This window comes from Aythya ferina, assembly GCF_964211825.1.
Source record: "Aythya ferina genome assembly, chromosome: 2".
NCBI classification, from domain to species: Eukaryota; Metazoa; Chordata; class Aves; order Anseriformes; family Anatidae; genus Aythya; species Aythya ferina.
In genome coordinates, this window is record NC_140297.1 from 38,050,518 (window position 1) to 38,074,494 (window position 23,977).

The window sequence follows — 23,977 nt, forward strand, 5'->3', positions numbered from 1 at the left end:
AACAAGTTTCTAAACAGGAATGACCTAAGGGCCAGGAAGATGAAAAGACTGTCACAGTAATATTAGGACAAATTTTAAAAGGCATATGTGACAAGTAACACTAGAAAACTGATAAATAAAGATAGAAATGCTTAACTTCTCTAGATGAATGACATTTCCCTTACTAATTACATATATATATTTTTAAATTGATTGAATAACTGTTAAGAATTACAGAAATTCATCTGTTCAATGCTTTATTATGATCATAATTTAGGTAAAAGACCTTTCAGTTTTTCTTACCTGCTCTTTGCTTTATATGGAAAACTGTTTTAAATTTCATATGGTAATACATTTCCTAATATCTTAATTTAGAAGAGCTTTTCTTCAGCGATACCAATAAATCTCCTGGGTTTAATGTTTAACTCAATTTTCTCACTCTACACTCCAAGAAAGCTGTATTTTTATACATTTAATGTATGTTTCTTCACATTCATGTTCAACAGTACTGACATTTACACTAACCTAACTCAAGAAACTGCTATATAACGTATATCACATAAAAATGCAGAATCTAAATTTATATATAAAAATTTCTTTAAAGATCTACATACGTTCTTGTCACATCTTGTTCAATCATTGCTCGAAGCTCTTTATCCTGGAAAAATTTATTCCAAAGACTCTGAAATAAGGAAAAATAATTGTATGTAACACAGAATTCTAATATGCAAGGCTTATACGCTGCATCAGCAAAGTACTGTACAAATATTAGCTAATTAATCCTTACCATTCCTGGATAGACACACCAACATTTTATGGGTGAAAAAGAATGCTGTTGATTAGCCTGAAGAATGTCAGTTTAGATCAGAGATATAAAAAAATTAAGTTCCTGGATCTTAGTTCTATGCTTACTGCATGCATTCAGTGGATGGCTGCTTGTGTGCAAATGAAGGGGTCTATAAAGAATATTTAGTAAAGTGAAAAACCAACTCAACTAAAAAAGTCTAGATCACAGTACAGTATGACATTTCTCCTGTAAGTGTATGGACTCCAATTAGAAGTTGCCATAATTTCCATACTAAGAAATTGTTTGCAAGCAAGTTAGTTTGCCTTAGTGGAGGCAAAATCAAATAAGAAATGTATGATTATTGAATAAGTATCATGAAAATGACATCATTTTAACTGTACAAATACATAGTGCAGAGCAAGACTGGGCATTCTAAAAAGGCTTTTATACAGACAAAAAGAGTATTTAAAGCTCATTGTCAACATAAAAGAAAATAAATAACAGTTTGAAGCAGGGTTAGCTTTTTCTATATCTGTGCTTAAGATCGTTGCCATTTGCTTTCTTTGGTTTCCATGCTTTGCTTAGCCATATTTCGTAAAAGTTAACCTGGAAGAAGTCAGCAAATGTTGTAAAGTATTGTAAAGTAAAACTTACTCTTTATTGTAAAGGAATGGTAGCATGCTGATCAAAATACAGTAGGAACAAATCTATATCAGTCTTTTAATTTAGGTTAGTTTTACTGAATTAAATACTTTACAAAGAGAGTGGCTACAACACTTCCAGAACTTCTTGCTTTCCTGTAAACAATTGATTGTCTTGGTGTTTTAGGCTCCACAAAAATAAAATGGAAAGTATATCAATGTTAGGTATCAGAAGGAAGGAAAGGAAAAAGGAAGGAAAACCAAAAAAGTATTTATACCCTTGACAATGTCTTATATAAACTTATTATTTTTTTTTTTTTTAACTTACTTGTAGCTATTTTCATGCAGCTAGATCATTTTTTGAAACTCTGCCCCATTCCCCCCACCCCAACAGTCACTCAAAGTCAAGTATGAAGGAAACAATTTCATGGCTAGAAAGGAAGCAAAACCCAGGACACTAAAGGCTAAAACTTTTTCTGCAGAGGTTAAAAAGCATTTTGCTCTTCATCCTTATGCTTGACTTGGCCTGTGGCTTTATTTTATAGATTAAACCCCTTATACATTAACCTTTATCTTCCATCTCCTAAAGACATCAAAAGTGGAAAAAAGATTATGTCACTGTGTACAATTACAGACTACAGCAGGAACACTTTAAATCTTTTGTGTCTGACACAGCTTTCTGTACAACTGGATGCAAGAATGGTTTGATGGCATGCACAGTCATATCATCTGCAGAACCAGAAATGAGCCTATGATCAATACTTCCATACTTCAACAAGCAAGCTATTCAAACATCTCTCTTTCTGCATTAAATATGAAGCAGAGTACTGCACCAAATACAAAGAAAATATGGGCTTCCCCTTGTGAACAAAACGGAAACATGAGTAGTATCATTCCATCAAAGATATCCATGAAAGTCTTTCTATGTGCATATCTCTTAAATACAGCCACCAACCTCCACTCTTCCCTCCCAAAACGAAACAAACAAAAAACCCACCAAACCTATTTTCATGGTATTAAATTATTTTGAAAATTTGGTAAAGACTTTCAAAAATGATAAAAAGCTAACAAAATAATATGAAGCAGAAAAGCTTAAACATACTAAAAAACTTAACACACTGAATACTTTCTCATATATAATAAAATGAAGCACAAAAACAGTGTAAAAAACAGTTGCCTAAAACTAAGCTTCCACACCTATATCTAGGCATTCATCAAAGTGTCACGACTATGAAAATACTGAGCTACTATGAGGTCCTATTAACTTCAGCAAGAGCTGGATGCTTTGCACTTAATGACAGTCATGCCAAATACTTTTACCACATTTTCATTATTTCTTTAAAATTAGGATCTGTCATTTTGCAGTTGTCTGCTTTTTGAATAGAAAAGAAACTGTACAGTTAAAAGAAACAGAAAAAATATTTAAAAACCTTGGAAGAATTGCCTATTTTGCAGCCTGGTACTTTACGTATTACTTCAAGATGCATACTACACAGACAGACAACAATTTTATTTTTGCTAGAGAAAAACTTCCTAGGCTAAGCAGTACTCCATAGAACGGTTCTTCAGTATTTGTTGTTAACAGTATTCCCATTCGTATTGAATGTTTAAACAGTCCTTTGACTAGAGACATTCTGTGTATAAAATGAAAACACACAGCTGTAAGAAAGCACATCAGTCAAAGAAAGGATATTCTGTGAAACTGGAACTATCGTCCAGCACTGATTACTTCCTTGGTCATCACAGCCTTCTCTGCAATAAGCATGGAATGAGCAGAATATTAACCTGGAAATGAACATTTCTGGCTGTTCAACAGAACCTGTGAACCAATCATTACCACAAGCCAGTTTGGAAATTCAGGAATTAGATTTCAGCACCTGGCATTTTGCCTTCCTCAGCATGAACTCACTTACGTCAGGATGATGATGATGACAATTTTGTAGCACATCTCAACATGTAACTTAACCCCTCAACTTAAGGTCAAGTTAGGTCAACTAACAAACTAAGGTCAACTTACCCCCTCGTCCTGAGAGAGTGGATTGTTGATTATCAGATCTTGCTGTCCTGCTTTCCGAGGGTTTGTAATGTGCTGGGTAAAAACAGAAAAAATTCAAATCCTCTTCCATTAAGCATTAGTACCTATGTCAAACTGTGAGAGTAGAGATCCTGTTTATAGCAACTTACAATTTCTTTGATTTTATTATACGAAGTTCTTAATTCTGAAGTGTTTTTAATCCATTGACTTCTGTCTTGCGGTAGAACCTCCAGAAATAACTATTAACAAAACAAAGTAAAACCATTAAGTTTAATCTATTTGATATACTTTTACATATAAATCTATATTTGATATACTTTTACATATAAATCTATATTTGATACACTTTACATTTAAACTCTACCAAACAGCATAAGCCATCTCAGAAAGGAATGGCAAGTATTATATACATAAGGAGAAGGACTAAAAGATCTATACAACAGCCCTGTCTTTAAGACATTCCAGTCAATAAAAAAGAAGCTAGAAAATAATTACAGTTCTATGGTACTACACAAAATATTACATACTATTTTAACCACAAACTCAAGCTTTGCAAACTGTCACAACTCCAGTGAATTTGGCTAAAACTTGCAAGGCAGAAACAAAATGCAAAGAGATTAAAATAAATACATAAAACTTGGAGCTATTTACATAACACTGACCAGCTGATTCAACATGCCTAAAACTAAACATGAATGCTGAGCAGAAACTAACCACATAGAGATACATTCTACCTAAGAACTGTGGAAAAGGAAAATCTTAATATGTACAAAATAAAGATGTTCTAGAATGATGAGAGAAAGTTAATTATGCAAAAAGTCCTTGAGAAGATCTACATCTCAGTTTTTTCACATTTCTGTTTAAATGAGGCTAGAAATAAACATCTATTAGAAAATGCTCTTTAATTGCAAATAAAATAAGGAAAAAAGAGTATTTTCTTCTGTTTAAACATGATTTTATGTACATATATGTTATGAAACAGCAAATAATGACAAACAAAATGCATTCTCAAATTACTAAAAATACTTATTATTTCAGAACTTAATGTAAACATTGATAATATTTTTAAACAGGCAATCTAAAACAGAGCCCCTAAGCCATATCAGGATGTGCAAATAAAACCAGCCTTGTTGCTAGAATAAAACTGTTCCTTGATTTAATCAGTAGACAGTGAGGGACTTGATGCTTTTGTTAGATCAGGTTTTTGAGTTAAGGCCTCTTAATTTAGAGGCATAAGAGGGAACAGACTAATAAAAAATGCTCGTGGCAAGTATTAACCTGGTCTCCTGAAAAAGATACTTTCATTATCTTAAATTTCTTCAATGCTACAAACATCTAGCTTTTGAAATTTGTTTCTCTCATATACAAAGTGTATTTTGATTTTCTTTTCACAGGCCTTTGTGCCAAAGTCAAGCTTGAGTTATTCCAAGAGAGGTAATTTAAATTAGCGGTGTTACCATAGAGGAAGTCTACCAGGGAAAAATCTAGTGAAGAATAGAACACCTGACACCAGTGCAACAAAGTTCTTCTGGACTTTATATAGCATCTCAATATTACTTTGCTTTCTTTCTCTCTTCCATCCCCCGCAACTATTAAAAAATCAATAGATCTAAGGACCTGTTTGCGGTTTAAGATAGGAAGGCCTGGCTTCCTTCTCTATCCAGTCATTTAGTCAGGCATTGGGACGGGTTGCCCAGGGAGGGGCTGGAGTCACCGTCCCTGGGGGTGTTCAAGGAAAAGTTGGACATGGTGCTTAGGGACATGGTTTAGTGGGTGATAGTGGCGAGAGGGGAATGGTTGGACCAGACGATCTTGGAAGTCTTTTCCAACCTCTATGATTCCATGATCACAACAGAGATTTGTCTTCATTTTCTCATTTCTCTGCAAAAAGCTGCTAAGAGAGGCATCATAATTTTAAAAGAGTTCCAAGTTCCACAAAACATAAATTCTCTGACAAATCTTCTTTTTATTTCCAGTTCATGGTTTCGATATACAGGCGAGATGGCTGTGTAGCACTCAATTTTAAACATACTACCCAACACAAAGATAGTCTTCCCAAAGAATCTTTTGATATCACTCACAATTCAGCTTTAAGGCAAGTCAATATGATTAGCAAATATCCTATGAATTATAAAAATGAGGAGGAAAACATTGGGATGAAATCTGTTGGAAAATTCATGATTCTTTGCATCAATAATCTTCCAGCACATCAGGTAATGTGTTGATATATTGCAACCACAAACTGTAAATAAATATTTTCTCTTCTTACCTTCCAGCAAACACTACGGAACCTGCTGCTTCTCAGCTGCCCATTAATCCCCTTCAGCCGTATAGTTGCCAAGTAATTGTTGTTTACAAATAGTTCTTCCCATTCTTTACTGCATGCAAAAACAAAAGGAATGAACATTTACACATTAAAAAAAACTTAGCTGATTTAAGGACTATATGACACTACACAATTTTGGAAAAGCAGAGGAAAGCAACTTTTAAAAAATCTATATATTTAGTTGTGTACCATTTCTAAACGCATGGCTGTCTTTTTGGACACATTTCTTCTTTGGATTTAATGAATATGTAGATCGCTATAATTATGCCAGCTACTGAAATTCATAATGTCTATGGAGGCTATTCCATTTCCTCTAAAATGTTGGTACTGCAGTTCAGTGAATAAACAAGAAAAATGAATATTAATATAAGCACATTCATGTTTCAGCTGTAGACAAAGAAGTACCTATTCCAAAAATATGCAACAGAAAAGTATACTGTTGACTGTATTAGTTCCTCACATGACATATTTGCTTAAATGAACCTTCTTTTCTTCTTAATGTCAAGCTGGGCAGTTAAGCATAATAGAAGATGACTTTCTTTAACATTTAGTGCTATTTACTATTGAAATCACTCCTACTTCTTTCTACATGATCAGTTTTAAAATTTTAACAGGTGCTAGCAAATTTAAAAAAACATCAAAAAATTAAAAAGCTTCACTGTATAAACTGTTAAAGGCAAGCTTGAGTACCTTGCAGTACCTATGGCTGACTAGATAAACAACCTAAATATGCCTCCCAGGCATGCAGGCACCAGGGGCCTAACACCTGTGCCTCATTAATATACAAGTAAATCTGCTCTACTGGGAAACAATTGGAAATTAATTGTCCCAAACCATCTACTGAGTCTGAATAAAAGAATTAAATCTGTATTTCCCACACCTTCTACTGAAAAGAAGCTCAAGAACAGCATAAGCCATTCGATGGTCTTACTAGCCCAGGACTTGCTTACAGACTGCAACCACTCAAATCTGGATGGTAACTGCAACGTAAAGAGCTGGGCCATGTGCAAGGAAATGTGTTTCTGATTTATTTTCACTGCATGTCCTTAAGGTGAACATCTTCTCCAACTGTCACAAGGGAGACTATTACTTCTCCCTGGGAGATCAAATGAAACCAGAAAGGGGGAAACTGCTATTGTGACTCCAGGGTAAGATCTCACCAGACTTTCCTCACCAAGTCACAGAATAGGTTATACTAAATACTAACAAACTCCACTTTTAAAAACTGCCCTTAATATAGGCAAGCTAAATTTAGATAGTTTTCAGCCTTTAAAGCTGAGTTGTGAGAATGACTTTTTTTAAACTTTGTTTTAGATAGAACTTTTTCAGTTTCAGAAAAGAATTATAAGGCTCAGTTGCTAGGAGTAGCTGAGGAAGGGACTTGGTGAACCAGGAGATTATGACCCTAAGACAGGGGTGAACTCACCATCCATGCCAAGAGTAGAAGTGTTGTGCTTGTGAATGCATCATCACCATTCAGCTAGGACCATTTTCTAAAAAGTGGGTTTTTACTTCTGAACCTTGATTATTAATTATTGTTAATTCACTTAAAAGTGAATGTACTCCGGCTAACAACAAAGATGACTAAAGCAGTGTTAGTTTACATGGGCCAAGGATGCTTTCAGCTTTTGCTACGTACCAGTACTCTCAAATGACCAAAACAGCAGAAAGTAACTACAATGGTGTGGGACAACCTCCTTCCTTGCTGCCATGTCCCCTATTCTGTAGATCAGAAAGACTAAGCAGTCATTTCACTCGCTCCATATCTCCTATACATCCCAGCCTTCTGCAGTGAGCTGCCGATGATTGTTTACCACAGTTCTGTCTCCTTTAAATACAACGTATGGTATATAGCAGACACAGCTTGAGAAAAATCTGGCCCTTTCTTTCACAGTCATTTATACTTCAGTAACTACAGTATATTATGCCTATCTAAATAACCCTCCTGTTTCTATCATGTATAATATTCTTCATTTGCCATTGTAAATTTTGTAGCATCATTGGCCATTATAACTACTGCCAAGCTGCCTCCCTAAGGTAGCTGCGCTTCGAAAGTAACTCATTCCCCTATGCACAAAACAGGTCAGATTCTGAAGCTATTCACATTGTTCTGACAGTGGATCACATCCTCACAATGTCTTTCAAAATACTGGCATGTCAGCGGAGTTAGTAAAAGGTTTAAAACAGTGTAAACTGTAAGTAGAAAGAACAGAGAAAAAAAAAAACAACAACAAACAACAAACACTTAAGGTTATTTTTTTCACCAGCTGCTGGGAGTGACTGCTACACAGTAAAAAAGTAATTTCAACACTTCTTAAATTGTATTAGTGCAGATACTATGCTTTTTTAAAAAACCTTGTAATGCAATTCCAAACACGTTTTGAACAAAATTACACTTAAAACAGCCAAAAGAAATTTGGCAAGATCATATCTCCTCCGCTTCCCCCCTTGGCTGCTGGGATAACTAAAAAGAAAAGTTATAAGCAACTGAAAAAAGACTTCTGTGTAAACTGAAATTGGAATCTGCTTCTGTTTTAGGAGAGCTAAATGATATCTAAAATCCTTTCTGAACAGCACTCATTAATTCACTTCTCAAAGATTTTGAATTAAGGCTAATAAATTAAGCCTCATAATTTTAGAGACTGCTTCAATAATGGCAACACTGAGCAGTACCAACAAGCTTTCAAGTCTAAAAGGATAATTTCAGAAAGGATATGGCACTACTCTGTAAACTAATATCTATAAGCCTTGCTAACCCAGGCTTGTAGAAAACTCATTGGTCAAAGTGAAACGAGCAACAAAGATTGGAATTCAAGTCTACCACATCCCATTTGCTTCACTGAAGTGAAAGACTTCAAAGCCAATTGGAATCACTTAAACTATGAGTAAGGACATGCAATTGTTTTTAATCAAACCAGACGATTAAATGCATAATGATGTATTATAATACCACCTTTAAGTTGTACAATTAAAATAAAGACAAATGCAAATGTTAAAGCTTTCTGGTTACTTTGTATACATTTTTATATTTCATATTCTTATTTAAGTATACAGTTTAATTTGTTATGGTACATATATTGTAAAGTGTTAATAATGCAAGACCTATGGGAGAAAAAAAGTAATTACATTAACGTTTCTTTAAGAAACTTCATTTCATGTGTTATATCTGTGCAGTGGAGGTCCAATGTAAAATATTTATTTAGACAGTTGTATTACTTAGAAGTGAGAAAAGTGCTCAATACGTATGGAAAAACAAGCAAAACAATGGAAGGGATGAAGGTTGCAGATTTGTTCTGCAAGGTTTGTTCTTCATTCTCAGCTGTTCCCTTCCATCTTGAAACATGCATTTCTACCACAAGCTCTAGAGTCTGAAACTATCTGCAGAAGAGTTTTATATTATATTTATATTCTGCTCAAACACAGATAGTTTGTTGCATGTAAGGAATGAGGTTGAACTCCTGGAAAACTATATATATTTATCCTTTTCTTTCTTTCCAACAGTATATGTTTTGGAGCGACAGTACCTGCTAAGACAATTATAAACATCAGAACATCTCTTGGAAGAGAAGCACTGCTCTGACTACACACTGTAAGGAACAGAGCATGGTGGCAGGACTCTACACTGGAAACTCCAAGTAAAAGTTCTTATGTACTTAAGTACTGTATTTGAAAAGGTATTTAAATCCCTGATCTTATTAAAAAACAAAGGACTTACATTATTTTACAGCTATGGAGGAACAAGCAACTCTGAAGTGTTTAATAATTAGTGACACCAGTAAGGTAATAAGAAGCCAAGAAAATAATTCTGGAATAATAATTCCTAGAGATTTACTGAGTCAACACTGAACTGTGGGTTTTAGGGTAGAGGTAACAAAAGACATTCTTCCACTGATAGCCTATAGTGGAACTTCAGCCTTTAGGTTTGTTGCTAAGTTTTAATCTGTAGCACAATGGCAGAACTTACACATCAATCATAGATACGCAGAATACAACCTTAGCCCACCTAACCTCATTACAAAATAAATACTCTGTTCAGAAGATGAAGAAAGATGAAAGAGGAAGAGTGGTATAGCACAGATATTCTGTTAGTCAACACCAGTTAAATTCTGTATTTACTGATTTATGGGATAAAGCTAATAATGTATATAAATGCAGATTCTTCCAACGTTTAAAGCTAGTATAGGAAATATTTTTGTACTATGATGTTCTAAACAACATAAAGCTCTGGGGAAGATACTAAAACCCATCAAAATGTAAAAATGCAAATGAAGAACAGACACATCAAACTAAAATCTATGTCACTGAAAAAATATAAAGATTTTGTTCTGGGACTACAAGGGCTAGGACCAACTAGCTAAATGTTACTATGCATGATCACTTCCATCTGAAACCACAGGTAATGAAGAAACCATTACGTAACAGGTCATTAGACAGTGTATATAGTTATTTTGTCTCATGCATTTATGTAATATTTTATGCCAACTTTTGAAATCCCTTTTTCATGTCCATGATAAAACAAGACCAGTTGAGTATTTACAACATTTAGATAACAAGGAATATTTCTCAGTTCATGAAAAAATACTGTAATACTAGAGAAAAGTGTGAATATTTGCATTCATATTCAAGGTTGCAATCTAAATCTCAAGGTTATTCCACCCTCTAGGTTAATACTGAAGGATAAAATGGATGGTCTCACAGACCTCCAAAGAAAATTATTGAGCAGGGCTGGTGGTATTGGCAAAATCATCTAAAGCAAAATTGTGTATGCTCCAAGAGAAGCCAATTTCACTTTTTTTTATACCATTTTTGTTAATCTTCTGAATGTGCTTTTTTAAATGTTGAGACCCAAACTAAGCTTCCCCAGAGGTACCCAGTGAAGCAAGAGGGTGAACAGGCTGTCAGAAAGAAGACAAGTTCTCTAATTATGGTGTCATATGTTTTACAGTAAGAGGTCTTTATTGATAGGAACATCAGTAAGTGAATGTGGTATCTACATTCAAATAGAGGCAATAGTTCTGTTCAAGCATGCTGCATATATCGAAGAAACATGCATAGTTTGTATTATTTATTAGGCCATAAAATGAACATTTGAGAAAAAAGTGAAGCAACAGCCAGGAGTGTAATGAAAACAGAGTTTATTCTATAATAACATGAAAAAATGCAATTGAAAGGTAGTATCAAGTAATAAGCAGAAAGTTTCTAAAACATAAACATTTCTGAAATACACAAATTTATATTTGATACCCTGAAAATCCACTTGACAGCCTTCATGTGAAGGCTTATCACTCTCCTTGGAAAATATATGTATTTTTTTCTGTTGTTTCTCAAACTCCTGCCTCGGGATATAAGGCAGAGTTAACAGCCATATATGTGTGAATATGCATGGCTGTACAGCTGGGAGGCTTAAAATTCAAAGGCCAGATTTTCTAAACCATTCAGGTTTCATCTAATTTTGGCTGACATACAGTTAAAAATGTTTGCATGAAGAAAGGTAAAATCTCTTTCTGAAACAGAAAAACTCCAGCAAAAATAAAACAGAAGGTTATTGAAGCTACCAGAGTGTGTGTAGTGCAGTCCCTGGAAGTGCACAAGGCTGTACCCCTACTAGCAACTCTTGTACAGAGCACTGGGCTGGGCACAAAATCAAGAGATGCCTTTCTCTGTACTCAAAACTGCCCACTTCATCTTGATCCTTCTCTGCCAGGGAGTCAGGTCTTGAATGGGGACAACACTTTGCTTCTAACCCTGTCATCGTTTCACTTTTGTAGGAGCATCTGGTAAGAACTCTTGTTATAGCCAGCTGGAAGTCCGAATGTTATCAGCTTGTTTGCCTCTATTCATTGCTTTCTGCACCCATTCACAGATCCACAAAACGGAATTTAGACACCATGGTCAATGGTAGAAACTGTGCTACATTTATTTTATTATTATATTTCTAAGTTGTATTGTAACTGATTTGCCAGTTGCAGATTCAAGGCATTCTAGTTTAACACCTTCCATCCCAACGCCTTTGAAATTCTTTGCATACCCAAGTAAGACATTTTTTACTTTCTAGGTCTCCTGCGTAGAGTTCTTTCTCCTGACCTGGGCATGGCATACCTCATCATCTCACCCAAAGGCTACCATCTAAATACCAGGCACATGGTTTAAACAAGGTGGCTAACCTGCCTCTACAGCAAAGGTAAAGTTGCAAACACTGTGGAGGGTGTGTCACCCCATCAACTTTTAATCATTTAATTGCTAATTCCCTCCATCTTTCTAGTCATGATAGAGGCTGCAGACAGACTTTCTGTGCTGCTTCATTCTAACTGGTATTTCCAGTGTTAATTTGCTACTTCTCCCTTTTGCTAACTTTGACCCACAGCTAACTACATCTCTGTGAATTTTGCATGCATATGCATGCAGCCTTCTTACATGTATACAAACACACGGATTTTTAAGAAGGAGAAAAGATAAAACCTATAGCTCTATAAATCATGAAATAAAAAATGGATGGAACAGGGAAAGTGGAGATAATTTTGCAGGAATATGCCACAAAATGCCACAATGTTTCTGTTTACTCACAACAGACCAGCTAGAGCAGGACTAGAACTGACATAACATGTACCCAAGCTCAAAACATGGATGTTATGATGTGCAGTGTTACAAACACAGATGTCTAGTTAATGTAGTTAATTATGGCTTAACTTTGTAAGTCCATCCATTTTGCATGCTTTGACATCAGAAAAGGAGTGATTTCATGATTTAACTTTAATCTGTTGAACTTCTTATCTTTATTGAAAAACATGTATTTTTACTAAACTATCTTTGCTCTTTAGATTGATGTCAACTGGATATCATTTTTGTTAGCTTTTGACTTCAAACTTCTTTCAATTAAAACTGTAGTCCACTGCTCTCCTCTTGACTACCAAGACAGTCATTTTTTCATAGAAGGTTATCAACTTGGTCAGGTGTGACTGTGACTTGCCCTTGGTGAATCTATTATGACTATTCCTGATGACTTTCTTGCCCTTCATGTGCCTGGAAAGAGCTCCCAGTATTAGCTGCTCCATTACTTTCCCATGGATTGAGGTAAGTCTCACCACCCTGAATCCTACTTCCTACCTTTTTGAAGACAAGAGAGAAATTTGCTTTCCTCCAGTTCTCATACACTTTTCCCTGTTGCCATGATCATTCAAATGTTATCAAGAGCGGAAAAATATAAGAAATCCATAATGAAAAACACTTAAAATATTATCAAGGCAAAATGAGAGATCAGCTGAATATGGTGTCAGTGGTATACAGGCCAACTTTCAAGTACAACAAAATAAATTAAGAGTAAACTGAAATGTTAACATTATTTCTACAGATGCTAGAAAGAAACTGCCATTCTCCCTTCACAGACTCTCCTCATGTGCTAAGTTTTTCTTTTCTGCTACCAACATGCCAAGAAGTATTTTGCTGACAAAAGATGCTAGTACTCAATTCCTCCTTTCCGATTCTCTGTTGAGAGCATCTCAGACATTAAGCAATGCAAAATTTGCTCTCCTGTATTTTCCAAGGGTTTGCACTGTGTCCAAACAGAAAGAAAGCCTTATTACATTTCTACTTCTTTATAAAATAACATAATTTTGATAAGAAAATCTCAGAAAATCCACAATTTTTATCTCCTGAAACGTTTGGATCTTAAAAAACGTATACTGCACACAGAGATTGAGCTCCTCAGTGATAACTTCTTCCTTGTCTTATGCCATCCTTGGTAAATTCCTTATCACAACAGTCAAGGAGTGCAGACTGGACAAGCTGTGGAAGGAAGGAATTCAATAAAAGAGGTCTGACAAGGTGGGGATGGAATGTTATACAAGGGTCCTTGAACATGAAAAGAAAGGAATATAATTTTGAAAACACTCAGAGAAATAGGGAAATCTTCCAAGCTCTCAGTAGGTGCCACCATGATCTTGGATTTGGAGAAAAAAAAAAGCCTTCTGAAGGAAAACTGTGATCAGTGCAAAAAGTCATTTTTTCTTGCTGTAAATAACAGATCTGCAACATGGGATTGCTAACTTCCTCACAAAACGGGATGAGATGAGAGTACTGGCACAAACCGGTACATCCAGAAAATTATTATACGCACATTCAGAGGATGAGTTGTTCAGAAGAACCAGAAACTTCAAGAAGAGAGTTTTACAGGCTTTCAGACAAAACTGACTTGTAGTGAAAAGGACTCTTTGCAAATTAAGAGCATCAACTAGGATGCTGTCTAAAAAACAGTTCTAGGTAAAACAAAAACATGGATGCCAGTATTGCTACTTCATTGTGGAAAGAAGGGAAGGATGCAAGTGCCGAGAATTCTTACTGAATGCAAGTGCAGTTCTACTTCACTACTTTATCTTTTACTCTACATTTTTCGTATCTCAAAAATATTTAAAAATCTAGCAGAAAAAGCTTGTTCTTTACAGCTCTTGATTACATGTGGTCACATACTGGATAAAGTTTGGAAACATAGGTTATACTTGCACGGGGGTGGCTTAGTTGTAAAACAATAAAGAAACACTGCCTGAGTATGAACAAGACTAAAAAGACTTCTGTAAATTGAAAAGGGTTGCTTCCTAACAGATTAAGACAAGAATTTTCCACAAGGTGGGGGTATATGTTGCCTACATCTTTGCATATGAGCGCAGAGGCTTTGTAGCCATTTCTCGCTCGGCTGCTAAGAAAAGCCATAGGTCAAACAGGAATCAAACTAGTTTTACTACCTGCTTTTGGAAAGGGGTAGAAATAGGGAGGAACAGCTTGCACCCCTTGCAGTCCTTCTTCTGTATGCTCAGTTATCAGTCCTGCAGTTGTTGGCTGGCACACAAGAAACATGCCTCAGCCAGCAGGACCACATTGCCTTTTTGCGGTAAGAAAGAAAACATCTGGTAAGCATAATCTGTAAGAAGTGAGGGGAAGAAAATGGAATAACAAAGTATTTCTTATACCAGATCCACTGCCTATGTTAAATATCAGCAGAACGAGGAATATACATTGCCTATATATCCCACAACTTTGAGCAATCATCACATGTTTAAACATGGAGTTTAAGCCACATAGGAAAGAACTTCATCTTGATATATAGCATAGAAATTAAACCTATATACAAGTGCAGAGATGTATTAAGAAATTATCCATCACAGTGGTCATGGGTCTCTGAATCATAAAGTTAACAACACAAGTATGAAAAGTGAGATTTTTTTAGGCTATATATTTATTAGAAGCAGTATTAATGTATGAATCCACCTTGGAAGAAAATAAGTGTCCTTGGGATGTTAGATTCTATCAGCCAAATTGAATGTCTGCATCAATGGCTCTCCCTAAAAGTCATAATTAGGTCATTAAAATATATTTAGAAAAATAGCCTGTAAAATAAAGTTAAAAAATACTCACCTTCATTTTATTTCATAGGTCACTGTTATACCATCTAATAAGATAATTAAAAACATGCAAGCAGCTGGTACTGAGGCTAAACAGATTAATGTAATAGTCTGTAGTCATATGTGCTGGCAAGGGGTTCACCTCTTTGGCGAGGAGAAGGTCAGCTGCCCTTGGGAAAGCAAGAGAAAGACAGTATTTCTACTTTCCAGTGGCACTGCATTGCAGATACTGAAACTACAGACCCACACCTATTTTTCTTTTCCTTTTGGCAAAGTCCAGCTAATCTGCACATCCAGAAAAGGCTTCAACCGTAGCAATAAAATAATACAGCACAGTAGAGCTCAAATATTTTCCCCAGCTTTATGTTTTAAAGATGAGAGTTACTAAATGTGCAAATACTTTTTCAAATTTTTCTAATAGTGAACTTCAAATTCTGATAACATGGTTCTAGGAAAGAATTTCCGTAGTATCTTCTTAAAAAAGCATCTTCTCAAGTATACGCATACTTCCATCAGAGCCTCAAGACCAACCAGAAAATTCTCTGGTTGACCTGACACGATGCATTCAAACTCGCAGAATATTTAGAAATATATGTGCCAGTCACATGTGATTTCCATTTACATTATTTAAAAGCTTTATGACCTAGAGGGTAATGCTCACTCACTATCTGAACATAAGCAGCATTAAATCTGTGCTGTGACCAACACAAGAAAGATCCACAAACTCTACCATGATGGGACCATATTAAAAACAAAACAAAACAAAACAAAAAAAACCCACATACCATACAAATAGTTATGTGGCACTATAAATATATCAAAGGGTAACAAGCAGGCATCCTTAATTAATACATACACACACGTAGAGTCTTATACGAACAGTAGAACATAGCAGAACCTTGTATTTTAAAATGAAGTGTTGAGATCAAGTAACAACCCCCTTCTACCACTCCCATGTGTTTTTGTTGTTGTTGTTTGTTTTTGTGGTAAAAAGACCATGTTCTTAAGAGCACTTTCCAATTGCTAAAATTTGAGATTTTGCTATTGCAAAACATGCTCACATTTAAATATTTTTATACATTTGGAGTTGCCTCTTCCCCCAAACAAATTGTAAAGATACTGCTACTGAAAAAAACATAAAGCAGTTTTTGCTTCAGTGAAAATTGCCCATTCAATTTTGCATCTGGTAGCCTTCTACAAGCATGACATCTACAATGATCCAATGACGGCTTTGCCTCTTTTAGAGTAAAAACCACTAGCCAATCTCTTTAATAAAGTAGACTGAAACACGGTGGATAAACAAGACTATCATCAGTTTTATCAAATCAGTAATTTACTGAAACAATATTCACTGAGAATATCCTAAAATAAATAAAAATCCATAATGAGTCCTTAAAGAAATAACATATATTTACCATCGTTACTTTTCAAGGTAGTTTAAGATTCCCCTTTTAGTCTTTCATAAGGTATCAGCTGCTCATTTTTACATAACATGCAGCCCAGAGCTGTAACCATCAACACACTATTCAACCCAACCAGCAAATTTACAGCCAGTCTCATTATATGATGGCAATTACTTGCCACTGAGCAGAAAATATTCATTTCACACCTTAAACACTGTAAATACTACTTAATAACGGTGCTGGCTTGGCAACTATTAAAAGCCAGAGGTTTCTTTTATATATACATATATATACATACATATGCACACACACAAACATATATACCGTACTATCTTGCTTTATCATCTTGCCTCTAATTATAACAATAATACTCTGGCAGTGGTATATGGGACTGCTTCTAAAATATTAATTAACTGCAGTTTTCTAAGTTGAGCCGTAATCCTCTCTGACAGATTATTTTTCAGTGGAATTCATAGTCAATGTCATATTTATTATATGCACTTTGGACTAAGGAATATGGAGATATAAAGGCCAACTTTATTCTCCACTTACTTGTGGAGCACTACGGATGGTTTGGCACGCTGGAATAAGCTTAGGACACTGTAAAGACTGCTCTAATTAGTTTGTAGTAACAAAGGGTAATATTCCAGAAGTGTTGACAAAACATAAGCATGAGACATTTGTCATACATGCCGAAGTCTTTTGAGTCTTGAGACTGATGGGTCAGTGCTAAGCACTGAATTTTCCAGCACTGCAATCATTTCCCATTACATATTTTACCAAAACAATGCAAAGGAGATGTAGCACAATCTAGAGCCTGGGTGTCTTATACCTGATCAGTCCACACAATTCTATAGTGATACTGTCTCAGGGTGTGCAGCCTCCATCAATGAACCACAGACTGCCTAGACTGAAGGCCAAGGATTCACTGTGGTGCAGTCTGACTGAAGTAAATGGTGCCATCCTTTGTCCTTCCACTTACTCCTACGCATATATTCTAGTTGCTTGCCTCGCTCTGGCACTGATCCTCATCCAAACATTTGGGAGGCTGACACCATGATCCAAATCAGCACAAACCTTGCCCTAGCTGCGTTAGTTCAGTCCTTTGGGACCAGCTCACCAACGCGAGTGCATGAGTGAAGAAGGGGTAGGATGACAGCGTTAGTACCCTGACCCCACAGCTTACTCTCATAGAACCAGAGCTGAAGCTGGCTTCTTCAAATTTTACTTTGGCAGGTACAACAGCTGAAGCTCTTGAGTTAACCTTTAGATATGTCGTGGAATTAGTGGCAGAGAAGAACTCTCAACTCCTTCCTTTTGCTAATCTGGCTAAATTTTGTTCTGCCTATTTTTTAGAGGCTGCATCATGGACTGCTGTGGGTTAACTCTGGTAGGCAGCTGAGTGCCACACAGCCTCACACTCACTCCACCCCAGAGGGATGGGGGAAAGAATTGGAAAGGTAAAAGTGAGAAAACACTTGGGTTGAAATAAAGGCAGTTTAATAAGTAAAGCAAAAGCTGTGCCTGCAAGGAAGGCAAAATACAGAATTCATTCCCTACTTCCCATCGGCAGGCAGATGTTCAGCCATTTCCAGGGAAGTAGGGCTTAATCGCATGTAACAGTTACTTGGGAAGATAAACGCTGTAACTCTGAATGTCCCTGCCTCCTCCTCCTTTCCCCCATCTTTTCTTGCTGAGGGTGATGCCATATGGTATGGGACATCACTTGGGTCAGCCTGGGTCAGCTGTGCTGGCTGTGTCCCCTCACAGCTTCTTGGGCACCTCCAGCCTCCTTGCTGGCAGGGCAGTGTGAGAAGTAGAAAAGTCCTTGGCTCTGTGTAAGCGCTGCTCAGCAACAACTAAAACATTAGTGTGTTATCAACACTGTTTTCATCACAAATCCACAACACACAGCACTGTTTGAGCCACGACGAAAATTCTCTCTCTCCCAGCCAAAACCAGCACATGGTCTCTGTATATAGGCTTCTCACCTGAAAAGCATGAAAATTATTCTGGGTGGTATTTTTGAACCCTTTTTAAAAATTGTATATTGCAGGAGTTAGAAAATGCAAATGTGACAGAGAATTGAGCCAGGAACTTGAAATGGATCTGCTAATGTATTATTCTTAAAGTGAACATTCTAACTACCCTCAAAGGGTTTTGTATCACCCAAACTAGGTTTCATCAGAACTTAAATTAGAACAAAACATTTACTGGAACACAGCAAATTTGAAGGATTTGGCTACCCTGGCCAACTGCATCCCTGCATTACTTTTCTTTTCCAATCTTGCTCTCAGACCAGAAGCTTTCTCTGGGTGTCTGAACTGCAACAAACTCTTTGTTGCTCCCTCTAGGTCCTTATGAAAAGTCTTGGGTGGTTTTACTCTGCTGGGCAGCTGAACTCCACCACAACTGCTCTCTCACTCCCTCCACCTCAAAGCAAAAAGGGGAGAAAATATGATAGAAAGGGCTGAAGGGTTGAAATATGGACAGGGAGATCACTCAACTGTCACTGTCATGGGCAAAACAGACTTAGCATAGGGAGATCAGTATAAGTTATTGCCTATCACTAGCAGACTAGAGTAGTGAGAAACTAAAAAAGAACTAAAAACACCTTCCCCCCATCCATCCTCTTCTGTGTTTTCCCCCTGAGCAGCACAGGGGAACGGGGTATGTGAGCTACAGTCAGTCCCTGATGCTTCATCTCTGCCGCTTGTTCATGGTCACTCTGTCCCTGCTCCACATCAGGTCTCTCCCACGGGACGCTGTCCTTCCTGAACTGATCCTGTGTGGGCTTCCCACAGGCAGCAGCTCTTCAAGAACTGCTCCCACATGGCTCCATACCATGGGGTCCATCCCTCAGGAGCAAACTGCTCCAGCACGGGTCCCCCATGGGTGGGCGGCAGCTCCCCCCAGGCCCCCTGCTCCTGCGTGGGCTCCTCTCCACGGGCTGCAGCTCCGGCCCAGGGCCTGCTCCTATGGGGGCTCTCCATGGGCCGCAGCCTCCTCCAGGCCACATCCACCTGCTCCACCGGGGGCTCCTCCATGGGCTGCAGTGTGGAGATCTGCTCCATGTGGGACCCATGGGCTGCAGGGAGACAGCCTGCTCCACCAGGGGCCTCTCCACAGGCTGCAGGGGAACTGCTGCTGCATGCCTGGAGCACCTCCTGCCCTCCTGCTGCAGTGACCTTGGGGGCTGCAGGGCTGCTTCTCACTCCTCTCTCCCAGCTGCTGTGGTGCAGCAGTTTTTCCCTTTCCATTATCTGCTCTCCCAGAGGCACAACAAGTAATGCTCTTGGGCTCTGCTCTGGCCAGAGGCAGGTCCCTTTTGGAGCCTGCTGAAACTGTCTCTTATGTAACACGGGGCAGCTTCCAGGCTCTTCTCACCCCTGCAGTCTCCCTGCTGCTAAACCATTGCCACGTATACCCAATATACTTCCTTAAGACCGAGCTGCTTGCTCTCTGCTTTCCTCAGCAATCTCTCAAGCCTCCAGTCTGCAACAGGTTCTCCACTTGTGTCCCTCCCAGCCACCCACCACCTGAAGGCTCCTCACAGAGCTCGTTGGCTCAAGAGCAGGAGATATTCCCCACCTAATCACAACCAGGACAAGGCAAACAGGCAGGTTCCTCCTGCCTGCCTGGCCACAGTACTTCGAAGTACAGACTACAGCAGAGTACAAAGAAAGAACGAAATAGATGCCATTCATCATAGTTTACTAAATGAATCCAAAATAATCTGATGGTAGGCGTGTTTTATTTTGCCATACTTAAGCATCAAAATCAGATGAAGCAATTCTAGTTAGCACAAATCTTACTATTAATTTACCAGTCACAGGGACACAGATTCAGCATTTTCAGAGAGGCAGTATTTTGCTGTCTGAAAGATGAAACTACGGATCTGATGATTACCCTTCTGTGCTTTAAAGTACAAGACATCCTCTGGTATTTACCCACGCAAAACTCAAGTTTAATGACAGTGCTGCAAAAAGTTCCACAGCACCATATTTCTTTTACTGGTATTTGCTAACAAGAGAATTGAAATATTAACTTACTGTCCAAAACCCTTAAAATTTAACAAATCCTGGTTTTGCTTGTTTTAATTGCAATAACGAACAAATAGAGTTCCATGTGGTCCATAGAACCAGTTATTTTGGAGAAAATCAGAAAGGCAACCCCGACCAGTTAAATATTTCAACATTTAGCTTAACTTCTATTATTTCAGGTAAAAACTCTACTTTACTACATATTTAAGAAAAAAAAAAAAAAAAAAAAAAAAAGGTTTACAGACAGCCAAAACTTTCATTAGTTAAGTGTTCTGAACAACTTTCTGAAAAAAAAAAATCTAGAAAACAAGTTTTCCAGGTCATTACTTAATTTAACCCTTCATCTTCAGTCTATTGACTGTTGCAATTTAGAGCGCATAATAGCCTTGCAATAGACAGACCTGTTCTTTTGTTTTAAATAGACTGTATTTATTATATTCAAACTTTTTAAAATTGGAAAATAAATACCAAAACTTACGAACCTGTAAGAAATAAATGTTCCAGCAGAATCTGAAGTGTGGTGTGTGCTTCCATTTTCATTTGATCCTCCTAATACAAAACAAAAAGAAGATGCCTTTGTTATAAGACAAATCATGGTAATAAATAATACAGCATCAGTAAGTATTGCACCTGATTTTACTGCACATGTTAATTTTAGTTTATGATAAAACTTACTTAGCAAATTCTCAATTCTGCATCTTTATATTCATACAGCTGGCCAGGTGGCTGGAAACAACTAGCCACCATGTTCAATTTGGAGCCTGAATATCCTGGAAATCTAAGATTTAATATTACTAGAAATTTTCATTGTGTCCCATGTGCCAGGAAAACTTGTCCTCCCAAGAACATGTACCCAGTGATATCTTAGATATTTCTTTATTTGAATGACAGGGTTGTGTGAAAGGTGGTTAGCTTTATTTTTTATTTTTAATTAAAAACAAAAACAAAACAAACAAACAAAAAACAACAAAACAGCTCAGATTAATTGAGTCTACATTTGTAATTAGTAATTCTAGACTGACAAATTCAGAAACATAACACCTGATATATTAAAAGTATGAAATGTATGAGATGCCATTCTTCACTCCATTCCTCACTCATTTAGAATGAACAACTGTTGGCAAAAAAACTTCTCTTACTATTATAATAATGAACACTTCTACATTGAGAAAAGAAGTTAATCTTTTATGAGATGAGGTCCAGAAGAGGAACAGAGAAGAGAATGAGAAATGGAAACCTATGGAACCGAAAAGAATATTCATGTTTATTTCTACAACTTTGGCTGCATTTGCATGCTCTGTTTTCCTGACTACAGTTCTGGAGGTTTTAAAATTGAGAGTGGAAAGTCAAACTGAAAAGGAAAATTCATTCACAATGCTAAGTTCATATCCTGAAAAAGGTCTTTTGGAACTCTTTTAAAGGACAGCAACCTTTGTGAAGCATGGCGTTTTTCATCTTTCTAATAAACTATTTGTCCTGCCTAAAGGGTCTACTGAGCTCTGTGAAGAAAACCAGAATTTTGGTGAAAAAAAGCTTCTTTTTCATCAGGATCCAACAATGAACATTTGGTGGGATCTGCTACATCCACTAAGATTAAAATGACACCCCAGGAGTCAGCTGTCCCTCACAGACTACTCTGCTTGTACTATTCTTTGTTCTGAAGCACTCTCCCAGAAGGAAACAACAATTTCCTTTCTTTAAACAACCACTGCAATTCTTCAGCATTCTTAATTGTACTCCCACTGTTAACAAATCTCATATTCAGACAAGTTACTGTTATTTTTTGAGAGCCACTTTGGCTGCTCCATCTTACCATTATCTGCAGCTATCAAAGCTGGATAGGAGCAGGTACATCGAGCTCTCATAGAGAGGATTTAGTTGAGTGTTTTTTTTTTTTTTTTTTTTGCTATTGTTGGTTTTTGTTTGTTGTTTTCCTGCTCTATCCCTTTTAAGACAAATATATCTGTTAATAGTATCCTGAAACAAAGATTTAGATGCCTGTTATTTAAAGTGATAAAAATGACAATGCAAAGTGAGAAGTATTCATTTGACTTAAAAGAGGACTCCTTAGATTTCACCTACTGTTATCTGAAAGTCTTTCTAGCAAATCCTGGTAAGCTTTCATAGTCAACAATTTACAAGAACAAATGGGACAGGTGCTTCATTAACTAATGACAATAAGCTGTGGGAATCCATGCCCTGGATCACCTCTCTGCAGGCAAGTTTCAGTTAGCCTTGCTTTTGAAAGGTACGGTGACCTCCCAGTTGAAAACAGAGATTACTTGTATAGTCAGTGATAACGATACAAGTTTCTGATAAAATTAGGTTGTATACCAATGCAAGATTCATGATGTTGGTAACTGAACTTGTGGTCTACTTCAAAAATGCTAACTGATTCCACATCATATTAATCTTTAGATCCTGAGACTCAAAAATGGGAAGAAGGACTCTGCTGAAGAAAGAGAGGATGCTACCTCAACCCTGCCCTGCACCTCCTGAAAATGATTCCAAACTTCAAATGCAATAGCTGGTGGAAAAAAAAAAAAAAAAAAAAGTAAATCTCATCATACTTGCGGAGGCAAGAGAGGGGAAACAACCAGTACCATAACAAGCATTGGTAACAAAGTAAGTACCCAGCTTTCAGCACGAGAGGCACTAGAGGAGTCATTGGTTTTAATACAATAGTAAAACAAGGCAGTCCCTTCAAAGGGACTGAAAGTCATCTGAATACCTTGCTGCTGTACTAACTGAGAAAGTCCCTGTCCTGGGAATGATCAATGTTTCTCCTGAAATAATTCTTTTGCTGTGTTTTAGTTAAGTCTTATATTGTGCATGGAGACTGAGGGCTAAAGGGAGCTGGGACTCTAGTGGGTGGGAGCTGGTACATCTGGACACAGCCAGAATCTGTTTCCAGAGAATCTGCATCACTTGGAATTGATGCTTTTACTAAACAGTCAAAAAAGAACATTTTAAATGCCAGCTTCTTTGGATTTCAGAGATACAAGGAGAAGGATATGTATAAATTGTACACTTATTAGGGTACTAGATTCACACAGAATGCACAGACTTGTCACCTGCAGCAACTTTTTTTGTAAGAACGTGTTTGAGACTATAGACAGAGCATAAAATAGATGAACCCAGAATAAAGAGGAAGCCAAATACATTTTCTGAACATTATCTGAAAGCCACATGTAGAAACTGTAACAAGGAGAAACCAAATTTAAATACACACACTGTTTTTATATTTTTATTTTTAAACAGATTACTATGCTGGTAGTATAACCTCATCTCAAACAAAAGCTTTGTTAAGGTGCAAGGCACAGCCCCCAGTTAAGGCAATAAGAAGAAACTGGATAGCACTGCAGAGCCCT

The 23,977-nt window shown here is 37.0% G+C and overlaps 1 protein-coding gene across 5 annotated transcripts in view; it reads right to left on the reverse strand.

Moving 5' to 3' along the window:
• Positions 1-23,977, reverse strand: part of TBC1D5 (TBC1 domain family member 5) — a 318,666-nt gene that overhangs the window by 141,689 nt on the left and 153,000 nt on the right. For all 5 annotated transcript variants that reach the window (XM_084509911.1, XM_084509910.1, XM_084509909.1 and 2 more), the window contains 5 exons: positions 21,089-21,155; positions 5,712-5,820; positions 3,592-3,681; positions 3,425-3,496; positions 594-661 (listed from right to left, as the gene is read on the reverse strand). In XM_084509911.1, the coding sequence (XP_084366037.1) occupies positions 594-661; positions 3,425-3,496; positions 3,592-3,681; positions 5,712-5,820; positions 21,089-21,155 (406 nt within the window). The remainder of the gene's footprint in view (positions 1-593; positions 662-3,424; positions 3,497-3,591; positions 3,682-5,711; positions 5,821-21,088; positions 21,156-23,977) is intronic.